Genomic DNA, 27,250 nt, shown 5'->3' on the forward strand with positions numbered 1-27,250 from the left:
ACAGACTCAAAATGCACAGAGACTAACAACGCTAGCTGCTTGTAGGTCAATGGGCCCATTTGTCTGGGCGGATGGAGGCAGAACTGTACCTCTCAGACGGGAATGCACATGCATAGCACTAACATACAAGTCTGTATCCCCCCATCCCTCCCGCACACACCACCCATGCACACACATGTACCCTCTGGTTCCCAGGAGAGCTCTTCTGAGTGGTACATTCTTTCAATACTATGCCCTCTCTCTAATTTCACTCCATTCCCCACCTGTTGTGCATATACATCTATAGGTATCAGAATGGGAACAGGACTATTTACCATTCCTCCCCCTTTGCCCAAGAAACATTACAGAAGGGAAGGAAGTAGCTTAGTAGCTAACCTCTCCACTCGTGGTTAGACTGACAAGGAGAGGGCAGGGAGCCAACACTTGGCCTGGAGCACTTTTTATATTTGGCATAATAAATCATTTAATTTTTCCTCTAAAAATAAACTGCCAAGTAGCCTTGCTGGGGCTTTGGGGGTCACAGGAGTTTGCTGGGAATGTATGCTCCTCCCTTGTATCATATGCACGTTCCCAAAGTAATGCACCAGTCCTAAGAACATGTGAACATTGACATGCAGTGTTCATGAGGAAAACACACACTCACAAAAATACACCACGCAGAAAAGCATGGACACAGATATACACACGCTGTTTTTGCAGTCAACATTTTGTGTCTTTTCTGCACCATCACCCAAATATTTCAACTCTGAATGGTGTAAAACTCACCATCCCTCTCCGATCACTCGGCTGCTACAGTTTTCAGAAAAAACTAATAAAAGTAAATAGACTTGTTCTCAGCTCCAAATAGTTACAGCGGCTGAACTGAAATGGTGACACAGAGTGTTAGACACGCTGTAGATCAGGGGTTTATCTGCAGGAGTTAAAAGCCAGCTCTGTGATTTCCTGCAGTGCTATCCAAAAATCAAGAAGGTATGAAATAATCACTCCAGATTAGCAAATCAAGCTGATCGTACAATCCTCTCAACATGTTTTATCTATGCATCTCTGTCCACCTACTGTGCAGGCAGACTAGGAAGAACACAGCTCAGAACACACAGTCACTTATCATATACGGCTCTGGGCTCTCTATCCACTTTCACAAACGGATGCCAAGGTAGTTGTCCCAACTCTGGACACACAGGCACAGAGAGTGAAGTGTCCACTCCAAGGCGTGGCTGGCACCTGTCTGCTTGGGCCCAGGCAGTCCCAGCTGCGGCACAGCCAGGGGCTGTTTTTGAAAACTGGTCTGATTGGGTTGGTTTTGCCTCGCGTCTCCAGAGAGTGCAGTGGCTGTGCATGTCATCACAATCCCACCTCTGAAAGGCACGGCTGCACCGTTAACGGGGCAACGCCAGCATGGCTGGTTAAAAAATGATCCCACTTGTTTTGAAACAATCAAGTAATAAACACAGTTCCCATGAACTGACATCAAAGTTGTCTGACACCGCCAAATGCACAGCCCTCCTCCAGGATGAAACTATTACTCAGCATTACTCACGCTAGCTATGTCTGTTTTATGACATTTCATCCACTTCCAAGCCAAGGGCTGCTCTGCATGCCTGCAGGAGCCTCTCTCAGGTCTCTCTTGCTGCCACCTCAAAGAGCCTTGTCCTGCTTTCTGAGAATCACCCTGCATGGGCTCTAATGGGGTACTCAGATCCCTGCTTAGCCAGAGCTAGGATGGGCATGGCCAGGCAGGCGGTGTCTGAGGTAACCCACCCCAAGTAATTCAGGCTTTTACAGAGGACAGCGCCCTTGGAGTTGCACCAGAAATGGGTTGGGAGGCAGTGCAGAATGAAGAGCGCAGAAGTCCTGTGTCTATCAGCCCACCCCACTTGAGAGCTGGCCAAAGCACATGAAGCTTTGAGTGACCTTCAGCTGTAGAACATGTTACACCAGCAGAGCATGGAAGAGCCAAAGTCACAGCTGAAGCCTGCCCCTAACAGGCCATCCCAGATAAAGGGCCCCACCCCCACCCCCCGGGGTAGCATGCCCAGTGGGAGTTTCGGAGCAGCGATGGACACATACTGACAAAGACTGTGAAGACCCCTCACAAAGAGGAGGAAAGATTCACAATCTGCTTCATAGAACCACCAAAATGCAGGGCTGGAAGGGACCTCGAGACGTCATTAATTCCAGACCCCTGTGCTGAGATGGGACCAAGTAAACCTAGACCATCCCTGACAGATGTTTGTGCAACCAGTTCTTAAACACCACCAGTGATGGGGATTCCACAACCTCCCTTGGAAGCCTGTTCCGGAGCTGAAATACCCTTATAGGTAGAAAGTTTTTCTTTATATCTAACCTAAATCTCCATTGGTGCAGATTGAACTTCCTGTCCTACCTTCAGTGGACATGGAGAACAACTGATCGCTTTATAACAGCCCTTAACGTATTTGAAGACTATCAGGTTCCCCCCTCAGTCTTCTTTTCTCAAGACTAAATATGCCCAGTGTTTTTAACCTTTCCTCATAGGTCAGGTTTTCTAAATCTTTGATCATTTTTGTAACTCCCCTCTGGACTTTCTCCAATTTGTCCACGTCTTTCCTGAAGTGTAGCGTCCAGAATTGGTTACGCTACTGCAGCTGGGGCCTCACCAGTGCCGAGAAGAGCAGTACTATCTCGTCCCATGTCTTACATAGGAGATGCCCATCAATACACCTCAGATTGATAGTAGTTTCTTTCACAGCTGTATCACACTGTTGACTAAAACCCCAGATCCTTTTCAGCAGCACTGACATCTAGCCACTTAGTCCCCATTTTGTACTTGTGCGTTTGATTTTTCCCTCCTAAGGGTCATACTCTGTACTTGTCTTTATTGAATTCCATCTGTTTGAATTCAGACCAATTCTCCAATTTGGCAAGGTTGTTTTGAATTCTAATCCTGTCCTCCAAAGTGCTGGCAGCCCCTCCCTCCATGGTGTCACCCCCAGATTTTATAAGCACTCTCTCCACTTCATTATCCAAGTCATTAATGAAAATATTGAATGGCACTAGACCCAGGACTGAGCCGTATGTGTTTCACTAAATACGCCCTCCCAGTCTGACAGCACACCATTAATAACTACGCTTTGAGTAGGTCTTTCAACCAGTTGTGCACCCACCTTTATAGGAATTCCATCTAGACCCCATTTCCCTAGTTGGCTTATAGGAACTTTATGTGGGACTGTGTCAAGGCCTTACTAAAAATCAAGCTCTCTCATGGCTACTGCTCCTGCCCATGCACTCAGCTAGTAAACCTGCTCTGCTCCTACCCAGCTGCACCATCTCTGTCTGGGATGAGCTTTCACCCAGGAAACTTGCTTACTCAGGCACTAAGAAAAGCAGGCCCCAGAACCTGGTTTCACGTGGAGCTGAGAATCACCAGCTGGCCAGGTCTCAGTCTACAGTGAGATGGGTAGAGACGAGGGAATTCAGAGGGTGCTGGATTTGGCTCATCACTACCTCCTTTAACTGTTCCATAGCCCAAATCCTGGCCTTGTTACTGTTTTTAATTCCCACTGGCTTCTGCCTAAGCAGCTGCTGAGTATGGACACCAGGTCTGGGCATTGTGTAGAAGTGTTTGATGTGAACGCAAAATGTGCTTATTCCAGGGTTTGCAGGGGTGTGTGCAGAGCCTGGATCACCCACCAACAATACGTGCTGTTCTACAAGCTTGTCACCCGCAGACATGCAGGTGTGCGGACCCCAGCCCCGTCCCATTCCATGGGCCAGCTGGGTAGGGGAGCACGCTCTGCACCCCTGAAGTGGGGAAGCACAAGGTGCATTGCTCCTGCTGGCGCAGTGCAGAGATTTAAAGCCACAGCAAACCCTTAAAGGAAAAAAATACTTACAAAAGTACTGACCTAGGCCTAACTGGGAGTGATTATACACAAGTCTATACAGTGCTGGGGTGCTGCTTCTCCTTTCTGCATACCCAGCCCCAAAAATAGCATGTGAGGCCCCATCCTGATGGGAGCACCAAATCTCCACAGGCTGAGGACAGCTGCAGGCGCCTGAAGAGCTCGTACTCCTGCAAGATGCAGGATCTCCCTGGTGCTGGGGTATAAACAAATCCTCCAAAAACCATCAAGAAAAAGCAATGCTCTTATACAAGAGAGTATATGGGACATCTCCTGCCAAAGCCAGGTCTGTCCTCAATAGAGGGTTAGTCTGAGAGTGTTTCCTCCACTGAGCTAGGGGGACACACCCCGCATGTGCGCGCACGCACACACACACACACACACACCCTGCCAGGTACTCACCGCAAAGGGGTTGTAGGAGGCAGCTGCAGCTCCGCGGGCCCCCGCTGCAGAGGGCAGCATAGACAGCCCAGTGGAGAAGATCCCCAGTGCGCTGAGGTTCAGCCCTGGGATCAAGTTGGCTTGTTGCTAGAAATGCAAAACACAGAGAGGTGGGAAACATGGAACAAACGGCAGGGACAACACGCGCCAAAGTGCCCAATGACTCCTACACGTCTACCCAGACAGCTCGATCCAGTGGGTCCCATTCCGCATCAGCCCCCATGATGGGCAGAATGGCCTGCAAGCACCCCAGAGCCAACTTCACCTGCTCCCACTGGACTAACTCTGGCTCTGGCCCTGACACTTTGAGGTCTCTACTGGGAGAATGGGAGCAGCAGGAAGGGGACGCTTACGTTGACAGCGACAATGTCATTCTCATAGGCCTCTCTCAACTTCTTCATGATCTCCACTTCAGCATTGGAGCAGGCCTCGATGCTGCCCTTCACCGTGATGGTCCGTTCAGGGTTATAAATGGTTAAATCCTGTAAACTAAGCAGTTACAGACAGGTGAACTTGCTGCAATCAAGGCAACAGAAAAGCAAGTTTCCATCACCCTCCAGCTCAGAGCAGGAACCTTCTCCTTGGAGCAGCCAGGAAAACCCAGGGCTGCAGATTAACCCCCACCAGCCAGCCACTTCCATTGGCCATTGTGCAGGGGAGCATAGCCTGAATGTCCTGTTTCCATTGTAGACCTTCCCAACACGGCTCGCTTTACTGGCACCCATGCCTTCACCAGTACCGGGCTGGGTGGAGCACCCCTGCCTGTGTCTGTGTACCTTTGGAGTCCTACGCCGGCTCCACACGGTCACGTTCACAGCACATACCCTGAGGGCTGGCCTCAGCAGCTCCTCTGATGCTCGCCTCCCACAGCCAGAGAGCAAGGAGCCCGGTTTTGGGCCATGCAGTAGCTCTCTGGACTGGAGGTGGGTTGTTCTCCTCTGCCAGGATATCACAACTTACGGAGAGATGGTGATCTTGGTCCCTGTGTCTTGTTCAATTTTCTTCAGGTTTCGTCCCTCTTTGCCAATCAGTCTCCCTACTAGACTGTTGTGTGCTAAGATTTTCAAGGGAACCTCTTCGGCGCTAAAAGAAACAAAAAGGCGTTTTGGTGGTTTTTGTAAGTTCCTTTTTCCTGTTCTCCTATCACCAGTGTGCTCCAAACCGTGGAGTTCTCCTGGCCAGGAACACACACAAAAAAGAAAAGAAAAGAAAAGTAGGACAAAAACATCACATGGACTTTTTTTCATTGCAAAACCCATACATTTGTAGAGTCCTTGTCATGTAAAGGATCTGAAATGAGTCCTCTCTGCACTTACAGAAAATCCAGACAAATAGCTCCTCCTGCAGCTAACCGTTTGGGGCAGGAGGGGAATCAAAATAACCCTGCTCAAGAAAAACTGATTACAACTGGGGCTGGTTGAAAATGGGTTGGTATTTTGAAAAAATTCAAACTAAACAAAAAAAATTTTTCATTTAGTTCAAACTTTAGGCGATTTTTACATTTTTTCAATGAAACAAGCTGAATTGCTAATATTAGTTTCAAATTGCTGTTTGGAAAAAAGCAAATCGACTCAAATCTCCGGAACACAGGAAATGGACTCCCATTCCAGCAGGGAGAAGGGGAGAGAAAAAGCAAAGCATTGAAAGCATGGGTCCTAAGGCACTACTTAAAGCCTGAGGCTTTACAAGTGGGCTAGTTTCCTTTACTGTCAGACCAGGCGTGTTCTAGTAACCAAAACTGTACATCAATTAGTTGTGCTGACTAAGCCTTTTAAATACATGAACATATTAAACCAAATCCCCATTCTTTTACATGGACAACTACCACATTTTGGACCTCTGGGGATTTATTCTTCAAATCAGCTCGTTACTCTCCATCACTGTCTCTCCCCGCCAGGTGCGTATGGCTGCAGGAATCCTCCTCCTGCAGAGTGCTCTGTGCGGAACACTTACGATTTAGTCTCATCAGCTTCTTTCTGCATGATATCGAGGATCATGCGGCACGCTTCGGAGCACCCTTCGGGGCTGGCGTGGATGGTGATTGGCTTCTCAGCAGCACCGGCATTCTCCTTCCGATGGATGTCTACCCTGCACCAAGAGAATCAGCACAGAGAAACCCCTGAGATCAGACGGACGTCATAACAAGGCACTTCAATGAAGCATCAAAGTGCATCTATTTGTATTAAATTGCATTTACATTGCTGTCTACAGACTGTACCCCTTAACCAGGAGTCACGCTCACGCTGCTGAAACCAGTTCTGAACCAACTGTCCTGAAGGGACCAAAATTCAGCAAGTGGCTGCAGAACCGTGGAAAACTCACCAGATACACTCACCATTCAGGACAGGTTTGTTTCAAGGTCTGTTAAACTTTTTGCAGGAATCCAGGCCTAAGTTTTGAATGACTTTTTTTTGTGTGTGAACCCAGACTGACTTCTACTAAACATGGGACTTCAAACAATGTTGGCACTAAACCAGGTTCAACTCAAGATTTTGACTTTGTTTGGCTTTACGATTTGGGGTTCATTTGCAAGTGAAAATCAAGGAGAATGAGTGGGTGGGGGGAGCTGAGCCAATACAGATCAGAACAGAGCCGATTCCTCAGACACAGGTCAGAGTTTCCCCGTTCCAGGAGCTGCCAGTACTGCTACACATTCTTCTCCTCAGCTTCTTCGGGATCCACCAGACCATGGCAGGGCAATGGAGCTCTGCTGTGGCACTATGGGCCTGAGGGCAGGGAGAGGCGTCACAGCCACTGCACAGCACAAGTGGTATGTTAAAAACCAGAAAAGTAAAGTGAGTACGTTTCTCTGCATGTGTGTGTGTGTGTGTGTGTCCATCCCAGCTGGAGAGGATGACCCTGGTCTGTGTGCATGGTGGTCTCTTTGTTACGAAAGGTCTTGTATATTACAGAGGAATAGTCACACTTCGGCAGCATCACACAAGAGAGGGATTTGGCCTGCAGTTTCCAATCAGTTTTGGTACTCTTGAAGACAGCTGTATCTTAATTAGGGCTTTCACCTTCCCACAGCTGATCATGACATGACCGGAACAGACCAGGGGTCCATTTAGCCCAGCTATCCTTCCCCAACAGCAGCTTGCACTGGATGCTTTTGAAGGAGACCAGATATCCCCTTAACGCACCTGGGCATATGTGCAACTCTTGTTCTCTTGGACCCTGGCTGAAGATCAGCTCACACCAGCAGACTGAACTGTGGCTTCACTCCGCAGCTTGCATTCTGGGGCTCCGGGATGTATACCAGGGAGGGCTGTGCTGCAGAGGGAGCCTGGGAAGCATTTGGGCTGCTATCCAGGGTGCAGCATGCATTTCCCCCGCTCTGCTCCCCACCCCCACGTTGGCTCTGCTCTGCTGGCCAGTGCATGGTTATAGACTGGTCCTCATGCTGTCCTCTCTGGTGTGGCTGCTGCTGTTGAGAACACTAGCCTGGAGCAGCTCTTGTGCCGCACTCAGGGGGCAGGAGAGCTGCGGCTGAGTCCTGCTCAGGGGGTGGGATGGGAAAAGTGCCACGCACCCTCTCCACCCACACAGGGCTGATCACAATTTATGACAGTGGCTACAAGGCATTCGGTTACTCTGTGTAACCCAGGACATTAGTCTCCCTCAAAACAGCTCTAATCCTGTTCTGGCTCTTGAGAAGATCAATAATGTAATGATACCCATCATCAGTGAGTCCCACAGGTTAACCAGATAATTGTATTTCACATTTATGCCGAGTATCATGATGGACCTGGTAGCAGCATCTTCTCTCCAGGCTGAAGCTACAAAGATTAGCAATCCGCAGCGTGTTTCAGAGTGAGCAGAATACCAGCTGGGGTCAAGACATTGGTTTGCCCAAGTAGGTGTTTTATCAGGATTTGCACATTTTCCTGTGCGCTGCTGTCAGAAGTAGGACACCTAGAGGAACTAAATGGATTGTGGATCAGTTCTGGGATGATAATTCCTGTGTCCTGTTATGTCTTCATGTACAGGGGCAGGCGGCAGACGATGACTGACGAACTTTGCGTTAAACACAAATAGCTTTGGGCAATAACAAAGTGGAGAGGGAAAACTGTGAAGAAAATCAGAATGTTACATACATGTTCAGCGTTAGGGAGGCAGAGCTGAAAAACCTCACCAGCAGCAGACTCCTTCTTTAAACAACACAAGATTAGAGTAGAAGGAAAGGGTTAAAGTCGGATGCACAAAATGGCAGCTGCAATCTACTAGCAATTCTCCTATTTCCAGGTAATGTAGCCCAGACACAGAACTCTCCTCTGAAGCCTCTACTTCTCACATCAGGGATTTTATAAAGCACCCTAAAGGCACTGCTCATGAGGGCCTTGCTCATTAGTCCTGGGATCAGCCTCATGCCACTCGGATTTTCTTCCTGATTTGTGTGTTCCTTGCTAGAGCACTGGGCTGAGATGACCTGACTCTTGGCCTATCTATGCTTGTGAGCCCTGCTCTTGTGCTGTGATGTGTGCCAGCATCGCACTGCAGCAGCAGGGCTCAGTCTTTGAATGCGCACAGCCTGGGAAGAGCTGCCTTCTGGTTCTGGCTGCCGGCAGCGCTCAGGTGTCTGGCCGTTACTATCTTTTCAGATACAACACACGCTCTGATCAGAAGTAGGGGGCCCTGTTACTGACCTCATCCAAGAAGAGACTCTCCCTCTTGAGGGCCAGTGTGAATGGTTTGGGAACTGTGACCCCAGGCAGGAGACGATCTTGTGACCAGATGCCAATTTAGTTCAAACTAGGGTGTTTAGCCACTGGCTAGCACTGCCTGCGGTACCAAGCCGGCCTGCCCCAGCGGGAGCCTGGGAATGGACAGCGTAGCAGAGGGGCACGGTCTCTCCCCTAGCAGCAGGGTGAATGCATGAGGCACCAGCTCCGAGAATTGGGCCACTTATTCCTGTGCCTAATTTCTAGCTCCTGGTTTGGACCGTTCTGGCCAACATACTATTATGGCATGATGGGCAGCACTGCCATGCTGTGCGCCCCCTGCTGCCCTGATTGCTACCATCTACTAACCCCTCCTAGACATCAGACAGACAAGACAGCATTGCATTAATGGCACGGGCAATGACACATTCCTGGCATACAGGCGAGTGCGCTCTAGTGCGCCTAATCTGATCTGGGCAGCTACAGGCCACCCGTGGAGTCCTGGGGAAGGAAACACGACCGTTCGCGGTACTTACTTGGACTGGGTTTGCTTAGTGAGGTTCTTTATGGTCAAGCCCTCCTTTCCTATGATCGCACCAACAAACTGCGTGGGGACCAGGATCCGCAGTGGGAAATCGAGCTGTTTGGGCTGTGAGGAGCCTCCCGGGGAGGGGCCCTGCTCCCTGGAGGCACGGCCCCCCCGGCGGGACCGCTGAGGGGGCGGAGGGGAGCTCACCTCTTCATCCGGGATGTAGGAAATCTTGAAGGAATAGTTCTCAAACTGGTGGCCGCTGAGCTTCTCAATTGCTCTGAAAGGCAGAGAAAAGAAGCCACTGGTTAGGCCTTGCACCAGCTGTGGGTGCCAGGCCTGAGGCACCTTTGCCAGGAGGCGAGCTACCAACCCGACCGGGTGCAGGAGACTGTCCCTGTTCCTATGGCCTGGGTAAGTGTCCACACTGTCTGGACATGGTCCAAGGTCTCTCCTAGGAGCATGGGCATCCCTAGAGCAGAGATCTCATGGCTCCCCAAGCCTGGGTCTTCGTCCCTGTCAGAGACATCCAGATGCCTCAGACAGCCACAATGTGTCCAAAGGTGTGTGTGTAACCCACTACCACTTGGCAGGGCTCTGTGCCCCTCGAGGGCTTGTCATCTGCACAGCGCTCTATCCCCCCACCCCTGCTCTGTGCACCTTGAGGGCACGTCCCCCACCCCTGCGCCGCTCTGTGCCCCTGGAACACAGTGGGGGTGATGAGCCTACAGCAGCCTTGGCTAACTGATGGCTGGTGTGATCCCAGCACAGCTGATGGAGCTGCATCGCAGAGGCATTGGTGTGACATTGACTCAGTAGCTCTCTCCCAGTCCCTGCCAGGGCTGCCTGAGTCCCACCCTGGAGTAGAGACACAGCCTCCTCTTCTCCACTCCTCAGCAAGGGCCCACTCCAGCTCCATCCCAGCCTGGCAGGAGACAGGCAGGCCAGACGGAACTCTCAGAAGTAGGAATCCTGGCCCAGTTCTCTCTCTTCATGGCTACAGGGGCGCCCTCCACTCCAGCTCTGTAACCCCCAAACACCTCTGGAGACTCCCCAGGCAACAGCCACCTGGCAACTGCGCTTTCCTAACACCACTATCTAGCTAGCTGTGCTCTGCCAGCATGCACCTTCCCCGTGGAGCCTTGCCGGACTGCGGAGACGGGACACTGGGAGCCTAGCAGCAAATCAAATATCGCCAGTGGCTGGAGCCATCCTGAGCACAACAGCCCTCATGGAGGGCACTGGGTTTAATTTTCCTTATACATCCTAAAACCAGCCCGGCCAGAGGAGCTGAGCTCTGCATTCCTGGCCCTCTGCACAGAGGGGGCATAGCCTGTGGGACAGCGTCCAGGACAGGGGCTGCTCTCCCTAACCAGCACAGGCAGGGCCAGGAGCCATGGGGCTGGAAAGGTGCCCAAGCTCCACTTCGCACGTACGCTGTAAGGCACTGTATAGAACAGTCCACATCCCAAACCGAACCCCGGTTCAAGGGACAGGGTGGGATTTTATGGGGTGTTCCACTCAGACCACTCTCTGGGGCCAGCCCCCACCCCGCTGACTGCAGTGACGCAGAGTGAGGCCAATGCTGAGCCCCTCTGAAAATCCAGTCCCCACCCGGCTCTTTGTGGGCTGCCTGCAGTTCCTGCTCCTGGAGCTGGGGCAGGTTCTGTGACCAGCGGCACAGAAGTAGGAGAGCGCCAGGGGTGAGGGTGTCTCAGACCAGCTGATGGGGACATGGATCCCATGGATTTCTGGGCCAAAGAACTCTCTAGCCCACTCTGACCCACTGACAATAACTCTGGCAATTCCCCCAAGCCCAGGGCAAATAAATGGGGGGTTTCCCAGTCGGTTACTGAACTCTGACCCAGAAACAGCTCACTCTTTAGTGCCAGAGAAAACCAGGGGGGGACGGGGTTCCGGTCCTCTTACAATAGCAAGGCTGTAGCAACTGCTCAGATGCAATGCCAATGCCGGGAAGCACGGGGGGATGCTTGTTGAAAGCAGACGATCAAACAGAACCGCGTTGCATTTGCAGAGCAATAGAAGGTGCTGGGGGCTTGTCCACAGCGATGCCAATGGGAATGGAGCTGGGAGCTATTTATTGCCCCCACTGTGCACCCAGAGCTCGCTACCAGGGAGGAGCTGAATGATTCGCTCCGGGAACACTAGGTAACAGACCAGTGGGAGCTGCAATAGAGCAGCCTGCTCAGGGGTAGTGCAAGCCGGATGGGAGATGTCTGACCCTTCCAGAAAGTACTTGTTCTTCAGGAGTGAGTTTCTGGGATCTCCAGCATGTGATGGCTTTGGAGTCTCAGCTCATTAAGGGTCTGGCCCTGCTCCCTTTCCCACAATGAGCAAATCACGATGCCACAGATCATCCTGTGGGTTTCATGGAGTTGTGGGGAGGGGGTTGATTCAGGCCCTGGACTGCAGTGACCACTTATGTGTGACTAAACTTATGAACCAATGTGATCTCACCAGCAGGGTGGTTCCCGGATGGGGCCAGCTGAACCATTCGCCCAGGGCAAGTGAAAAACAACGCCAGTGCCGAGGGACTGGCCACCAAGCAACCAGGCATGCAGCCACTGGGTAGGCACAGTGCCCCATGCAGCATAGCACAGGAGGGAAACAGTTAGGCTAGATTCTGCATGCTGAGCAGTACTTTCCTGTGGGGGGAAACCCTTTGATTTCAGTGACCCCCAGAGCTCCTAGATATGGAGGGACATTTGGAAACACTGCCAGCACCTCCTGCTGGGCTCCCTTCCAAACTGAGCCAATCAGGTGGCTTATTTTGCTGTATATTTGGCCAAAGTTCTGGCCCTACAGAAGCCAAAGGGAGTTTTGTCATCGCCTTCGGCAGGGCCAGGATTTCACCCCGGGATGACACAATCTTGTGACTGAGCCCAGGCAAGGGGCAGTGCTAGTTGTTCCGCACCAGGAGCCCTGGGACGGACTCAAGGCTTGTCCACATGGAGACTTAGTGTATGGCCAGCCAGGGCGTGAATGAACAGCATGCCAGCCTGCTGCACATTAACTGACCATGTGTATCCTGCTAGTCCGCGAAAAGGTCTGCACACTGTCATGCGGCTGATTTATAAAGCATCTGATATGCAGCCCAACAAAAATCACACTCTCCGATTCATTCAAATTGCTTTGGACTATCGGCGGGAATGAAAACTAGTGAAAGGGTCCTAAAGAAAATTGGGTTTTAGCCGACAGCTTCATTAATGATCTAGAGGAAGGAGCAAACTCAGTTTATACGAAATTATGAGAATTGAAAATAAAATTAGGAGGCCTAACGAGGCAGGACGAATTGACAGAGCGGTAACAGCATGAACAGAATCTGGAAAAATGCAATCTGAACATCTAGGAGAAATAATTTGGGAAAAACGAGGCTGAATTTCAAGGAAAATCTTCCTGAGAGCAAGATCAGTAACCACTACGGGATCAGCGACACCCTCCTCGTGTGGCACATCCCAAACAGGACCTTTAAGACCTAAGTCTTGCCCCTCCCTCGAGGCGAGGGGCAGCTCACCGCTGGCAAGTCAGAACACTAGGTCAGTCGCAGGCAAACCCACTATTTGTTACATGGAAATAAATGAGCCCCGCCCAGTGAGATGGAGCGACAAAAGGTGCATGCAAGGAAAGGCAGCTGACCAGAGGGATGAAGAAAGAGAGAGGGTGAAAGGAAGGATGAAAGAGAGCAAGAGTCACTTACACTTTTGCTTCTTCTTTTGTTGCATACGTTACGTTGACAACGGCCGTTTCTGTGTCTGTGTTGACTAAGGGAAAAGCAACACATGCTGGCATTAGCTTGTGGATGGAGAAGGTCCTCATCACCTTTTCCTGGGTGACAGTTGCTAAGCCTACCCCTGGCCAGGAACAGGTGACAGGCTTGATTGCTCTTTACAGTGAGAGGTTGGGAGGGATGTCATTCCCCTGGGCCGGATGCCTGTGATGATGGGCTTGGATAATCTTTGCTCACTGGCTGATCTGTGGATACCAAGTTCAGGAGTAGCAGGGTGTGGGCCTGGCCTGTGTACCAGCCAGGTCACACTGGGGTGCGTGTCGCTCTGTCTGGCTGTGGGCAGAGGTGAATGAGTGCCCACTGTTAACTGTGATGAGAGCTCCGAACTCATTTTCTTTGTGACCTGGCCAGCAGTTTTTAACTGTCATCTCTAGGTGCTGCGCCAATGATTTAACGTCCCCAGCCCGTTACGCTGGTAAACACTTCTGCTCTTTGATGGGGCTGAAGAACACCTGCGTCCAGGGGAGGATGAGCATCCATGCATGGTTAATGCAGGGCTCTGCCTACTGCTGCAGGCTAACAGAAGGGTTTGCCTCTCTCCAGGAGTTCTTGGAGACATCTCTCTAGCCCAGCTTTGCCCCATGGCCAGGATCTTTTGTATAGACACTAAATTGCTAAAGGGACCTTTTTTATTTCCTACCCTGCATGAGCTAGGCAGGCCAGCCCTTTGATCACTGCTGTCCAGCCTGGCAGGTGCTGGCTCTGTGCTGCGTGACACAGCTGAGGAGAGCTGAGCATAGCTAAGTGAAGTGGCCCAGAGAACAACAGAAAAACAAGATGCCCCTAGTTGGTGTCCTGTGGCATTACCAGGAGCCCAAGTGCCCCCCTGCTGGCTCTGAGCAGCTGGTGAATGGCAGCTTGAGGCTCTCTCTCATGCACCCAGGGGAAGATTCACATTCTTGGTCGTGCGGGGGCTCAGCCTGGGATTCCTAGCGGAGTGCATTGATGCTGGAGGGCCATCCCTACCCTTTGGGAGAGAAGCGAAGCTCTTATCTGAATCAACAGCAGTTGCCGGGAGCTAGGAGGGGCCTCTCCTGGGCACTGCCTGGCATGGAACTGCTGGGGAGGGTGCTTGGCCAAGCTTCTCTGCTGTGTGGCTGCCTGTGCCCCTTCCCTTCATGTCCTGTGCTGTCTGGCGACCTGCCCCTCTGCCCCCGCACCGCATGAAACATCCCATGGCTTTCCCCAGCCCTCTCCCCTGTCCAGGCGGGATCAGTCAAGAAGGTCAGTCTGTGCTAGCCCAGTCACTGCCATCACCTTTTACCCTACGGTTTCACAGCCTCATGGGAGCTGCACCCTGCAACAGCTGGAGAGATGGGAGTCTTGGGTTCTAATCCAGTGTAGGCCACTGATCTGCTGTGGGATCTTAGGCAAGTCACTTAGACGATCCGTGCCTGGGTTTCTCCGCCTGAACATCACAGTTCCCTAATTCACAGAACTATTGCAAGGGCTAACGGAGGCTCAATGCATCTCAGAGAAAAGGCAGTAGACAAAGGCCAAGCACTGTTACTGTTATGCAGTTACAGCACCCCCTGGTGGCAGGGGTAGGCAAACTTTTTGGCTCAAGGGCCACATCTGGGAAAGAAATTGTTTGGCTGGCCCTGAATGCTCACAAAATTGGGGTTGGGGTGCGGGCTCAGATTGCGGGCGTGGGCTCTGGGGTGTGGCCAGAAATGAGGAGTTCAGGGTGCGGGAGGGGGTTCTGGGTTGGGGCAGGGGGTTGGGGTGCGGGAAGGGGTGCAGGCTCTGGGGTGGGGCTGGGGATGAGAGGTTTGGGGTGCAGGAGGCTGGGATCGAGCGGTTTGAAGAGTAGGAGGGGATCAGGGCTGGGGGAGGGGGTTGGGTTGTGGGGAAAGGCTCAGGGGTGCAGGCTCCAAGCAGCGCTTACCTCAAGTGGCTGCTGGAAGCAGGGGCATGTCCCCACTCTGGCTCCTATGCGGAGATGCGGCTCTGCATGCTGCCCCATCCGCAGGCACTGCCTGTGCAGCTCCCATTGGAGTGCCGAAGGGGGCCACTGGGAATGTGTAGGGGCCAGAGCAGGGCCATGTCGCGGCTTCCGGGAGCCGCATGGTGTGGCCCCCGACCCTGTGCCCCAGCTGGAGCAGAGGCACGCTGCAGCTTCTGGGAGCTGTGTGGTGTGGCCCCCGACCCTACACCCCGGCTGGAGCATGGAGCAGGGCAAGCACAAGACCCTACTCCCAAGCGGGAGCTCGCGGGCCGTCTTAAAAAGGCTCGCGGGCCCTAATTTGCCCACCCCTGCTTTAAAGGGTGGTTTATACTCAGAGGCTGATTCCCAAAGCTGCCCAGGGGACCTAGATAACCTTGAGGGGTTTGAGATACTCAGCCAGGAGTGCCCAGTCCTGAAATCCTCTCTCAGGCAAAAATCCCAGTGACTTAATCGGGCCATTTATCCTGTGGCATGAATCTGATCCTGTTCTAGGCTCATCTCAACAGGGAGCCTGGGGGATTTCTCCTGCACTGATCTCTCAGGCGCTGCCAAGAGCTCACACCCGTCGCATCACTGATGTCACAGAGAGGGGCTCCAGGAAAGCTCTGGTAAACACTTTGTACTCTGAGTACAGAGTACAGAAAAGTCTCATTAAAAATCAGCCATAAAAATACTGCTCCTGTCCACCGTGTGCAACTGCCCTGGGAACAGCCTAGGAGAAAGCTAAGGCACCCTTTTAGCATGCTAATGGGGCTTTTGGGACATGCTCTGGGTAGCTGCTAAGCCCTGCATCCCTGTGGTGCAGTCTTGCAAGATCATGTATACTTGTGCACACATGCATGTGTGCACGTGTGCACATGCACACGCAGGTGTATTGCCTTGGAAAACGCTTTGCAAATCTCTATCGCTTGCTTGAGCACAATGGGGTGCAGCTCTGATGAGTGCAGGACTTTTTGGGCCAGATTCTGGCAGCCTCATGCAGGGGGAGTAGGACTTTACTCCGCAAACAGACCCAGCAGGACTGCCAGAGAAATGAGGCAGTCCTACTCAACAGCAGCTAGTGCTGATGGCAGGATCAGGCCCCAAGCAACCAGTGGACATGGCTTTATCAGAGGAGCCCAAGTGTTATCAACAAAAGCCGAACCCCTGCCTGGTCTCAGGCGGGCCCGGGGCCTGCCCTGTGTTGGCAGCCCCGTGCCTGGCAATGTGGATGCACGGAAAGAGGAGCTGGCCGGGTGAGGATAGGTTTGGGGGATCCCTTGGTACTCCAGATGCAGTGTAGATGGCTTCTGGATTCCAATGGCCTCTTTATTGCGGACCTGCACTGCTCCCGAGTCAAAGGGCTGCTGGCTAGTCAGCTCTGGTCTGCACAACAGCCAGAATCCCAGATAACGGGGCTCACGGCTGCGGCACTGAGCGGGCCAGTGTCCTGCAAGGCGGTGTGCCACCATCCCAGCCCCACCCTGCCAGACGGAGGGGGCTTTTCTCCCCTCCTCACCTACAGGCCAGGTGGGGGGGTAGCTAGGAAACCCACCTGCTGGCAATACAGCCAAGCCAGGAGCACTTTATCCCCCTTTGGCCCGGTCCACAATGACCAGGCAAAACAGGATCACGTATCTGAAGACATGGGTTGGGCAGGGACTGAGCATAGAGATTTCCAAGGGGGGGGATCCTCCTAAGCGGGGGAGGAAGGGGGGGGGGGAGCGGACGATGCCACCTACCCACTTCTTACCTTGCTCCACATTCTCTACAGTCCCATACTGAGCTAAAAGTCCATCTAGCACCTGAAAGAGAAAGCATCAAACAATGCAGGGTGAGTCAGTCTGGAAGGGCTCCCAGGGTTAAAGACTTAGCGATAGGGACCCTCCCCTGTGCATCTGGCTGACCTGGGGAGTAGAGCAGAGCACTAGTTCTACCTACACAAGACAAGTATCAGAGGGGCAGCTATGTTAGTCTGTATCCATGCATCTGAAGAAGTGGGTTTTTTACCCACAAAAGCTTATGCTCAAATAAATCTGTTAGTCTTTAAGTTGCCACCGGACTCTTCATTGTTTTTACACAAGACAAGTGACTGGCTGCGGACTGTGTCTCCTCAGCCCTTGTTGCCTGAGGTTCAGCATGCCCGGCTGCTGGGCTGGATGGATCAAACCACTTTCCATTCCCGGCAGAGCATGCCCTCAGGCACATTCTTGGAGGAAGTGCTGACAATGGTTGGGCCTGGCCTTCTGAGTGGGGAAAGACGTCCTTTTCCTAGGTTTCAGAGTAGCAGCCATGTTAGTCTGTATTCGCAAAAAGAAAAGGAGGACTTGTGGCACCTTAGAGACTAATAAATTTATTAGAGCATAAGCTTTTGTGAGCTACAGCTCACTTAATCAGATGCATTCGGTGGAAAATACAGTGGGGAGATTTATACACACACACACACACACACACACACAGAGAGAGAACATGAAACAATGGATTTTATCATACACACTGTAAGGAGAGTGATCACTTAAGATGTGCCATCACCAGCAGGAGGGGGGGAAAAGGAGGAAAACCTTTCATGGCGACAAGCAAGGTAGGCCATTTCCAGCAGTTAACAAGAATGTCTGAGGAACAGTGGGGGGTGGGGTGGGGGGGAGAAATAACATGGGGAAATAGTTTTACTTTGTGTAATGACTCATCCACTCCCAGTCTCTATTCAAGCCTAAGTTAATTGTATCCAGTCTGCAAATTAATTCCAATTCAGCAGTCTCTCGCTGGAGTCTGTTTCTGAAGTTTTTTTTATTGAAGAATAGCCACCCTCAGGTCTGTGATCGAGTGACCAGAGAGATTGAAGTGTTCTCCGACTGGTTTTTGAATGTTATAATTCTTGACGTCTGATTTGTGTCCATGTATTCTTTTACATAGAGACTGTCCAGTTTGACCAATGTACATGGCAGAGGGGCACTGCTGGCACATGATGGCATATATCACATTGGTAGATGCGCAGGTGAACGAGCCTCTGATAGTGTGGCTGATGTGATTAGGCCCTAAGATGGTGTCCCCTGAATAGATATGTGGGCACAGTTGGCAACGGGCTTTGTTGCAAGGATAAGTTCCTGGGTTAGTGGTTCTGTTGTGTGGTTGCTGTGAGTATTTGCTTCAGGTTGGGGGGCTGTCTGTAAACAAGGAAGGACTGGCCTGTCTCCCAAGATCTGTGAGAGTGATGGGTCGTCCTTCAGGATAGGTTGTAGATCCTGGATGATGCATTGGAGAGGTTTTAGTTGGGGGCTGAAGGTGATGGCTAGTGGCGTTCTGTTATTTTCTTTGTTGGGCCTGTCCTGTAGTAGGTGACTTCTGGGTACTCTTCTGGCTCTGTCAATCTGTTTCTTCACTTCAGCAGGTGGGTATTGTAGTTGTAGGAATGCATGATAGAGATCTTGTAGGTGTTTGTCTCTGTCTGAGGGGTTGGAGCAAATGCGGTTATATCGTAGCGCTTGGCTGTAGACAATGGATCGTGTGGTGTGATCTGGATGAAAGCTAGAGGCATGTAGGTAGGAATAGCGGTCAGTAGGTTTCCGATATAGGGTGGTGTTTATGTGACCTTCGCTTATTAGCACCGTAGTGTCCAGGAAGTGGATCTCTTGTGTGGACTGGTCCAGACTGAGGTTGATGGTGGGATGGAAATTGTTGAAATCATGGTGGAATTCCTCAAGGGCTTCTTTTCCTTGGGTCCAGATGATGAAGATGTCATCAATGTAGCACAAGTAGAGTAGGGGCATTAAGGGACGAGAGCTGAGGAAGCGTTGTTCTAAGTCAGCCATAAAAATGTTGGCATACTGGGGGGGATCTTAAGTGATCACTCTCCTTACAGTTTGTATGATAAAATCCATTGTTTCATGTTCTCTGTGTGTGTGTGTGTGTGTATATATATAAATCTCCCCACTGTATTTTTCCACCAAATGCATCCGATGAAGTGAGCTGTAGCTCACGAAAGCTTATGCGCAAATAAATGTTAGTCTCTAAGGTACCACAAGTACTCCTGTCCTTTTCCTAGTGTCAATATGCACTGAAGCCCAAATGAATCTGCAGTTGAGTCTCTCGAGCACACTGCCCCTATGGCAGCTATTGTTGGCATCAGAATTTGACTCTGCCACCTCCAGACCTTCTGGGTCACCCCAGCGACCATCGCCATGGCAGGAACAGAGGGGAAACGCCACCTCCAAATAAACCCCGGAAGATGCTGGAGGTCCCTCCCCAAAGCCCATCATGTCAGCTCCATGCGGGGTCTGGCTTTGGCAAGGTGATGGCAAGGAACCCAGGGTGCTCACCAACATGAGCCACCCCCCAGCCTGGCACCTGGTGCCAGGCAGAAGCAGCAGGTGGATTATTTCCACAGGGCAACTCCTCTCCCAGGACTGCAATGCTGTAGCCACCTTGAGGAGATGGGACATCTTGAGCTATAGCCAAACCACACCCACACCATGCACCTCGGGCTAGGAAACACAGTGTCACCGGAACAACCTTCTGCAAAGGCTGCTTTCTGCTTCTGTCCTCAAGCCCCCGGGAAGATGCCACAGGACAAAGTTCAGACTATGCTTGCAGCTCCTGCCCAGCCTCCAATGTTTATTCAGATGCAATGACAGGGGGACTTTGTAGGAAGCGGGAATCTACTTACCTCCCACTGTAGGTGAGGGGGGATGTTCCGGATCTGAATCTTCCTGCTCCTGTAAAGAAACCAGCACAGATTAGCCCAGACACCACTCCAGCTCCTGGGCTGCCAGCCAAGTAGCTATCCTGGTCCGGGGTGTGCGGTACCTCGTGCCCGGGGGGAGACTTTTAGGAAACACTGCTGAAGCGTTTGGGAGAAAAGAATCACTCCACACTTACTCTGGCCCTGCTCACTGCCCTCTGGCCACAGCGGCTGGGCCCCAAACCTGCCTCTCAGAGGAGTCACTCCCATTGCTGCTGCTGCACAGGGCTTCCCAGACAGCTCTACAAATGAACCAGAATATCCAGCAGAGCAAACTGCCTCCAGTCAATGGGAGAGCAGAACTGGTGCTCGGGGCAGGGGCAGCGCGCTGAGTCCCAGAGGACCTCCTGCCTAGGAGCTGGATCTACAGGCTGCTTCCGGGGTGCAGCGCGGAGCCAGGATAGGTAAGGAGCCTGCCTTAGCTCCACAGCACCGCCAACCACAGGGTCCCTTTTTTAACCGGGAGTTCCGGCCGAAAACTGGACACCTGGTCACCCAACTTGGGTCCAGGTGGCAGATACATCCACTCATTGTCGCCAGAGGCCCCAGACACAACTGGAAGAGGCACTGCCCTGGTGTGACCACAAGGGAATATTCCATGATGCCCTGATACAGTCATAACCTCCATCCCCAGCAGGCCCAGGCAACTGCAGCCGTACCCCTCAGCCCTGCAGCCGTTCCTCCCCACCACCCCGGCCCCTGGAGCCAGATTCCCTGCCCCGCCAGGCAGTCCCAGGCCCTGCAGTGATGAGAATCCTTTCACTCACACATCCTGTTTTCCCATCTTGCACATGGCTAGGACAATTTGAAGGGACAGTCCAGTAATTTAGGCGTCTGATATGACCTGCTTTGAAATGGGGTATTTGCACCCATTCCTATTCTGAAGGCTCAATTCCTGCTAGGTCGGGTCGGCGCATGATACTGCTTTTCACATCAACATGTATTTCTAGTAAGTTCCCATCCTGGAGAATCTTTGGCTGCAGCACATGAACCACGGCTCTGGGGCCTACCCTTAACGTGGCTAAGAAAAACAATCCCGCACTTCTAGCCACACCTTGAGTGAAGGGCTGAGCCTTGCCCTGCGGTATGAGGTCTAAGAGCCATGGGGACCAGCAAAGGGAGCCCCTGAGAGCCCTGGGGTATGGAGGCACAAGGCCACACAGGGCTTGGCAGCTCAAAGCCAAGTGTCTCCACAGTATTCTTGCCAGCAAGTTAAAAAAGTATTCATTGGTGGATAGAAAGCTGGCTAGATCTTCAGGCTCAATGGGTAGTGATCAATGGCATGATGTCTAGTTGGCAGCCAGTAACAAGCAGAGTGTCCCAGGGTCAGTCTTGTGGCTGGTTTTGTTCAACATCTTCATTAATAATCTGGATGATACGATGGCTTGCACCTCAGCAAGTTCGCGGATGACACTAAGCTGGGGAGAGAGGTAGATAGGCTGGAGGGAAGGAATAGGGTTCAGAGTGACCTAGACAAATTGGAGGATTGGGCCAAAAGAAAACTGATGAGGTTCAACAAGGACAAGGGCAGAGTCCTGCACTTCGGACAGAAGAATCCCATGCAGGCTGGGGACCAACTGGCTAAGCGGAAGTTCTGCAGAAAAGAACCTGGGATTACAGTGAACGAGAAACTGGATACGAGTCAACAGTATGCCTTGGTGCCAAGAAGGCTAACGGCATATTGAGCTGCATTAGTAGGAGCATTGCCAGCAGATTGTGGGAAGTGATTATTCCCCTCTATTTGGTACTGGTGAGGCTATATCTGGAGGAGTACTGCATCCAGTTTTGGGCCCCCCACTACAGAAAGGATGTGGACAAATTGGAAAGAGTCCAGTAGAGGGCAATGAAAATGATCAAGGGGCTGGGGCACATGACTTATGAGGAGAGACTGAGGGAACTGGCCTTATTTAGTCTACAGAAGAGAAGAGTGAGGGGGGATTTAATAGCAGTCTTCAACTACCTGAAAGGGGATTCCAAAGAGGATGGAGCAAGGCCGTTCTCAGTGGTGGCAGATGACAGAACAAGAAGCAATGGTCTCAAGTTGCAGTGGGGAAGGTCTAGGTTGGATATTAGGAAACACTATTTCACTAGGAGGGTGGTGAAGCACTGGAATGGGTTACTTAGGGAGGTGGTGGAATCTCCATCCTTAGAGGTTTTTACCTCTAAACCTGGCTTGACAAAGCCCTGGCTGGGATGATTTAGTTGGGATTGGTCCTGCTTTGAGCAATGGGTTGGACTAGATGACCTCCTGAAGTCTCTTCCAACCCTAACCTTCTATGATTCTATGAAGTGTGGGAAGAGAGGGGAAGGCAGGACAGTCCATGGAGCACAGGGTGCTGTGCTAGCCAAGCGAGCTGCTGCTTTCTGAACCGCTGGCTAGGTGGTCCCAAGCATGGCAGCAGTGCAGCCTGGAAGTATCACAATCACTGAGCGTGCCAGGGACTCTCTCGGGGGAAAGTGCATAACCTCCATCAACCTCCACACGCAGAACCCTCTGACCTGAGTTTAGTGGTACTCGGCCATCGCTGCTTTCTGGGAATGCAGAGCCTGCAGTGGACCCAGCCCCCAATTTGGGAATCTCTTAGACACCTGCTCCTGGGTAGGCAGCCCAGGTCAGTTCCTCCAGGTGCTCCCAGCTCCGCCTTGTTTGGACAGAACTGCCTACAACTATGGAATGGCCTACTCACCCATGCCCCCCACTGGTGAGGCACAGGGACAGCAGAGAGAGAAGCCAAGGTGACTGTCGCCTGTGTACTGCCAGCATGGCAACCTCATGGCACGGAGCCCTGGGGGATCCCCCAGAGAGACACTGTGGGGTGCTGGACCACTGACCTCAAGGCCAGGGAGAAACAGAGCCACCAAACAGCAGCCCTGCCGTCCTGGCTGCTCCCTGCTGCTCAGTGCTACTGCAGGCAGCTGGGAGATCTCAGAGCGCAAAGCATTGATTGCTTCCTACTGCCAGACGGAAACCATCAACTGTCTCAGACCCAGACAGACAGGGGACAAGGAAATTAGTGGTGCTACTTGAGCCATTTCACCACACCCTCCTGGGTCTCATTCCATGGCACAAGGGCTTGCAAGAGGGCAGTTTAAGGGGGAGGGTAGAGATCTCCATCGATAGCAGACAAGGCTCTCGTTGCTGGCTTTCGCCAGCCAGGATGGGTAGGTCCACACTGCAGATTGTTGCCTGCAGCTCCCCCAAGGCTCCTTCCCGCAGTCTCCTTTCTTGTGCGGATGGGATCTGGGGTTCCCATGCTCTGGGAACAAGCACCGAGGCCGGGCCTCTTTGTCCCATGAAGGGTGTGTCTAGATGAGACTTGGGGGCCCTGTGTCCAGACTAGCATCTAGAGTAATGCTGGTCAACTGGCTCAAGTTCAAACAGGGCCAGCCCAGCCCTACCTCTCTGCTCTTTGTAGCCTCAGCGGCTGAGTACAACAACCCTGGGCCTTTGCAGGCCAGGCTGAGCAGCCTGCTAGCCTGGGAACTCCGGCATGTCTGTCCCCCAGCCCCTGTGCGGATGTCTTCCTGCAGAGTCAGCTGGCTCTTACCCAGATGTTGCTCCTAACCCCACTCCCATCCACATGTAGAACCCTCTGACCTGAGTTTAGTGGTGCTAGCTGCCCTGGTTAGGATATTGGCTAGAGCCACTCAGGCTGGTAACCCACCCGCTTTGCTGTCAAACGCAGGCTAAATCACTAGTACACTGCCAGTCCAACAGCACCTTCCCACAATCTCTGCTGCATGCCCAGAAGGGCAGACAAGTCCTCCCACAATGCACTGGGAAAGACTCAGAATGACTCAACTTAATGGAACACAAAGGAACTGTGGGATTTGCCCCCTGAGACTCTAGCAACACACCTGGGGGAAACGCAGCACAAGTGAGGACAGTAATGGGCTTACAACCAGGTGCTCAGAGCCGGAGGCCAATTCCCCTCACTAACTCTCCAGCCAGGATGTACCTTGTGAGATGCGCCACCCCCATGATTCCCCTCACCTATTTACTTGTCTCACAATTAACATGGAGGAAAAAATCCCAACCCTGCCCCTCCCCCAGCTGCGAAGCAGTAACCCCCGTGTGCTAAGGGGACAGGTACGATTCCATTTCACAGAGCACGAAGCAAACCCAGTGGCAGGGTAAAACGCTGCCTGGATGTTGTGAAGGAGTAAAAAGAGAGCTCCAGTGCTCCCAGACAGTTGTCTGAGAGCAGGCATGTATCTGCATTTACACACACACCTGTGCTCTGGGGTTTAGTGAGCAGATCACTCCCTGGAGGAGTCAAGCTTTTACCAACAATTTTGCCCCTTCCTTTGGAGCCACGTGAGAGTCTTTTGCATTGGAACCAACAATGTGGAGCACAGCAAAGGGGAAGACACCCAGGAGGCAGTAAGAACGCTGGGCCAGGAAAACCATGGCAGCATTTCCTCAGACACAATGGCAGCGAGAGCAAATCCGGCTGAGACACAGCCCGCAGTGCTGCGGCTGCACCCAGGGCTGAGGAGACAGAGGCCTCTACGTCCTGGAGTCACTGGGCAGGTGCGATTTGGGAACACCACATTGTTAGAGGAGACAGGCCGCAGCTGAAGGAAAGGGGACTGGCTAATTTAATGCCAGCCAGTGCAGGGCAGTCATCAGGCACTTAACAGAGGGTGTGTCTACACTGCACCTGGAGGTATAATTTGCAGCTCAGGCAGACATACCCGCGTTAGCGCTGATCCAGCGGTGTGGACAGCAGGAGGGGCTGGCTGCCCCGCATACACAGGGTTTCACATAAGATTATGCTCTCGGGGCAACCAAGCCATGCTGCCGTTTTTAGCACGCTCTGGTGGACACATCTGCCTGAACTGGGAATTACGTCGCCAGCTCCCATGCAGCTGTACCCAGAGAGACGGGGGGCGGGGGGGAGTTGGAAGCAAACCTTGTCCAGACTCTCAGACTGCCACAGGCATTAGCAAGCCCACTGTGAGACCCCCGTGGAGACCCGGCATGGGAGTGTTTACCACGATGTGGCTAGGTGAGGTCATATACTGGTGGGCAGGGGGTATAGTGTTGACCTCATGGTAAAACCTACCAGTGCCTTGCCATCAGTAGGGTTTTACAGCGGGACAGCTCATGCACATTGGTTATCCTGCTGTAAACCCCACCTCCACCGACAGCGAAGATGTAGCTGGAGACAATGCCACGGCAGTGCCTCTGGTGGAGCTCTCATATGACAGAGATAAGGCATTCTCCACTGAGGGGACCTGACCCCTGCACGGCCCACTGGAGGAACCGCGACTGGATTGGAGCTGTACCAGTTTCAAAGAACGCTGCAGGGTTCACCTCTGTGCAACTATCAAACCAGGGAAGAATGACGCCGCCAGACCTCCCCAGGCAGGACAAGCTGCTGCACTGCAACAGGCAAAGAGCAGTGTTCACTGAAGTCCTCTGTAGACAACACTGCAAATCTGACTTCCTAGACACACTATTCATATACCATGGCGATGGAAGAGGGCAGCTAGGAAACCCCAAGATGTCAGAGCCAGCCACGAATTTTAGGGCGTCTCCACCAGCACCTCTCCCTGGGCTTTCTGTCCTGGGTGAGAGCCCCATTGTCATCGAAGTTCAGATTCCAGCCATGAAAGGCCAGTGCTGATGACAGACATGCAGTGACACCATCATTACTAATCAGCCCTCCGGAACAAGCTCATTGGGTGCATCATGACATTAGGACAACACGCTGCCTGGAAATGTCGTGGGAGAAGAGCCGGGATGACACAGGTGCCTGGGATCACTCAGGGGCACTGCGAGATGGAATGAAAAGCAGATGATCTCAGTCAGTGGCAGTAGGAAGCCTGGTGGCGTTTGCATTTTATAAAGTGTATCTGCCGTGCCCTGGATACTTAGTATGTGTTTTCTACTGCCTGACTGCGCCTAGCCCTGCATGGGTGTGCCAGGGGTAAGCAGAGCCTTCCTCTCCTCTACGCATCAGTCAGAGGCCGAGCAAGATGGCAGCGCACCAGGCGAGCGCCTCCAGCAATGCCAGCTGTCCCAGAGGGCACGCAGCCATGGCCCATCCCCACCACTCCATTGGCCAGCAGAGCTGTGCCCAGATGGGGGTAGAGGACACTTCCTCCTCTCGGAGTCTGGGGGGCCCTAAGCTGCCTGTGCTAGGCGCAACGGGCCAGATTTAAGAAGGGATTTCGGTGCCTAATGGGATTTACATAAGCGCCTAAGCGGTTAGGTGCCTAACTCCCTCTATCAATCTGGCGCAGTGCCCCAGAAGTGCCTGCTTTAGGCATAGTGCCACCACACCGCTGGCCACCAGGAAGCCCTCTCCAGGTACTCATCTCCCCTGCTCTGAAAGGGGAACTAGCGTCACCACAGCTTCTGAAAGCACCTCCGGTCTCTGCAGCAAGGCTGCTGGTTCCTGCTGCTAGCTGTAAGAACCAGCATCGCCTACAGCTCCTCCAGAAGCAGGGCACGTAGGGTAACTCCTCTGTCCTTCTCCAGCAGTGGGGGGCAACAATTGTTCAATCAGAGCATGGAGAGCGCAGCACACTAAGGAAACACGGCCTGGCTTTGCCAGTGCCCCAGCACCCCAGGGCACACAACAGGGAGCTGGAAAACTGCCTTGGAAATTCTTCAAACGCCCCTGCCAGCCAAGCCAATGGAAATGCCCACCCCCTGCTGGTTAGTGGGGTGTGGGGGAAGGGAGAAGCATTTTCTGTTCTCCCCTCAACTATTTTCCCAACCCTCAAAGCGTTGCTCAGAGGTGGGAAACCAGTTGTGCTGCAAGGAAAACTGGCTGCTTTGCACACCTCCCCTGGCTGGGGGACGCACGCCTGGGGCTTGGAAAGGGGCATTTATCCCTCGCTCCCCTCCCCAAGACACAAGGACGACCAAGAGATCCACCACTAAGCAGAGGTGCCACATGTGATCAGACCCGCTCTCCTGCGGAACAGATACCAGGCACGGAAAAGACTCGTAAAAATAATAGTTTTACCAGCAGGAGTTTGGGAGAGGCACGAGCAGCAGCACTACACAGACCTCACATCTGAGAGACGCAATGGGCACCGACTGCCCCATATCTGCTCCTGGGGGGGTACCCCAGTTCAGGGACCTGCACTTCCCCTCAGAGGTCCACTAAGGGCCCCCAATTTCAGGCTTCCAGCTCCTGAACTGTTGCCTTTCATGGCTGGAGTCTAGTGCCTCTCTCCCTTCGGACTGGGGTATTCCCAGGCTGCACAGTTGCCTATCTTCTAAGTATTATCCCCAGAACAGACAG

The 27,250-nt window shown here is 52.5% G+C and overlaps 1 protein-coding gene across 2 annotated transcripts in view; it reads right to left on the minus strand.

Moving 5' to 3' along the window:
* Window positions 1-27,250, minus strand: part of IGF2BP2 (insulin like growth factor 2 mRNA binding protein 2) — a 102,197-nt gene that overhangs the window by 24,359 nt on the left and 50,588 nt on the right. For both annotated transcript variants that reach the window (XM_038416396.2, XM_038416397.2), the window contains exons 3-10: window positions 19,911-19,959; window positions 17,001-17,052; window positions 13,231-13,294; window positions 9,520-9,792; window positions 6,276-6,410; window positions 5,283-5,405; window positions 4,676-4,811; window positions 4,284-4,409 (exon numbers count right to left, since the gene is read on the minus strand). In XM_038416396.2, the coding sequence (XP_038272324.1) occupies window positions 4,284-4,409; window positions 4,676-4,811; window positions 5,283-5,405; window positions 6,276-6,410; window positions 9,520-9,792; window positions 13,231-13,294; window positions 17,001-17,052; window positions 19,911-19,959 (958 nt within the window). The remainder of the gene's footprint in view (window positions 1-4,283; window positions 4,410-4,675; window positions 4,812-5,282; window positions 5,406-6,275; window positions 6,411-9,519; window positions 9,793-13,230; window positions 13,295-17,000; window positions 17,053-19,910; window positions 19,960-27,250) is intronic.

This window comes from Dermochelys coriacea, chromosome 9 (genome assembly GCF_009764565.3).
Source record: "Dermochelys coriacea isolate rDerCor1 chromosome 9, rDerCor1.pri.v4, whole genome shotgun sequence".
NCBI classification, from domain to species: domain Eukaryota; kingdom Metazoa; phylum Chordata; order Testudines; family Dermochelyidae; genus Dermochelys; species Dermochelys coriacea.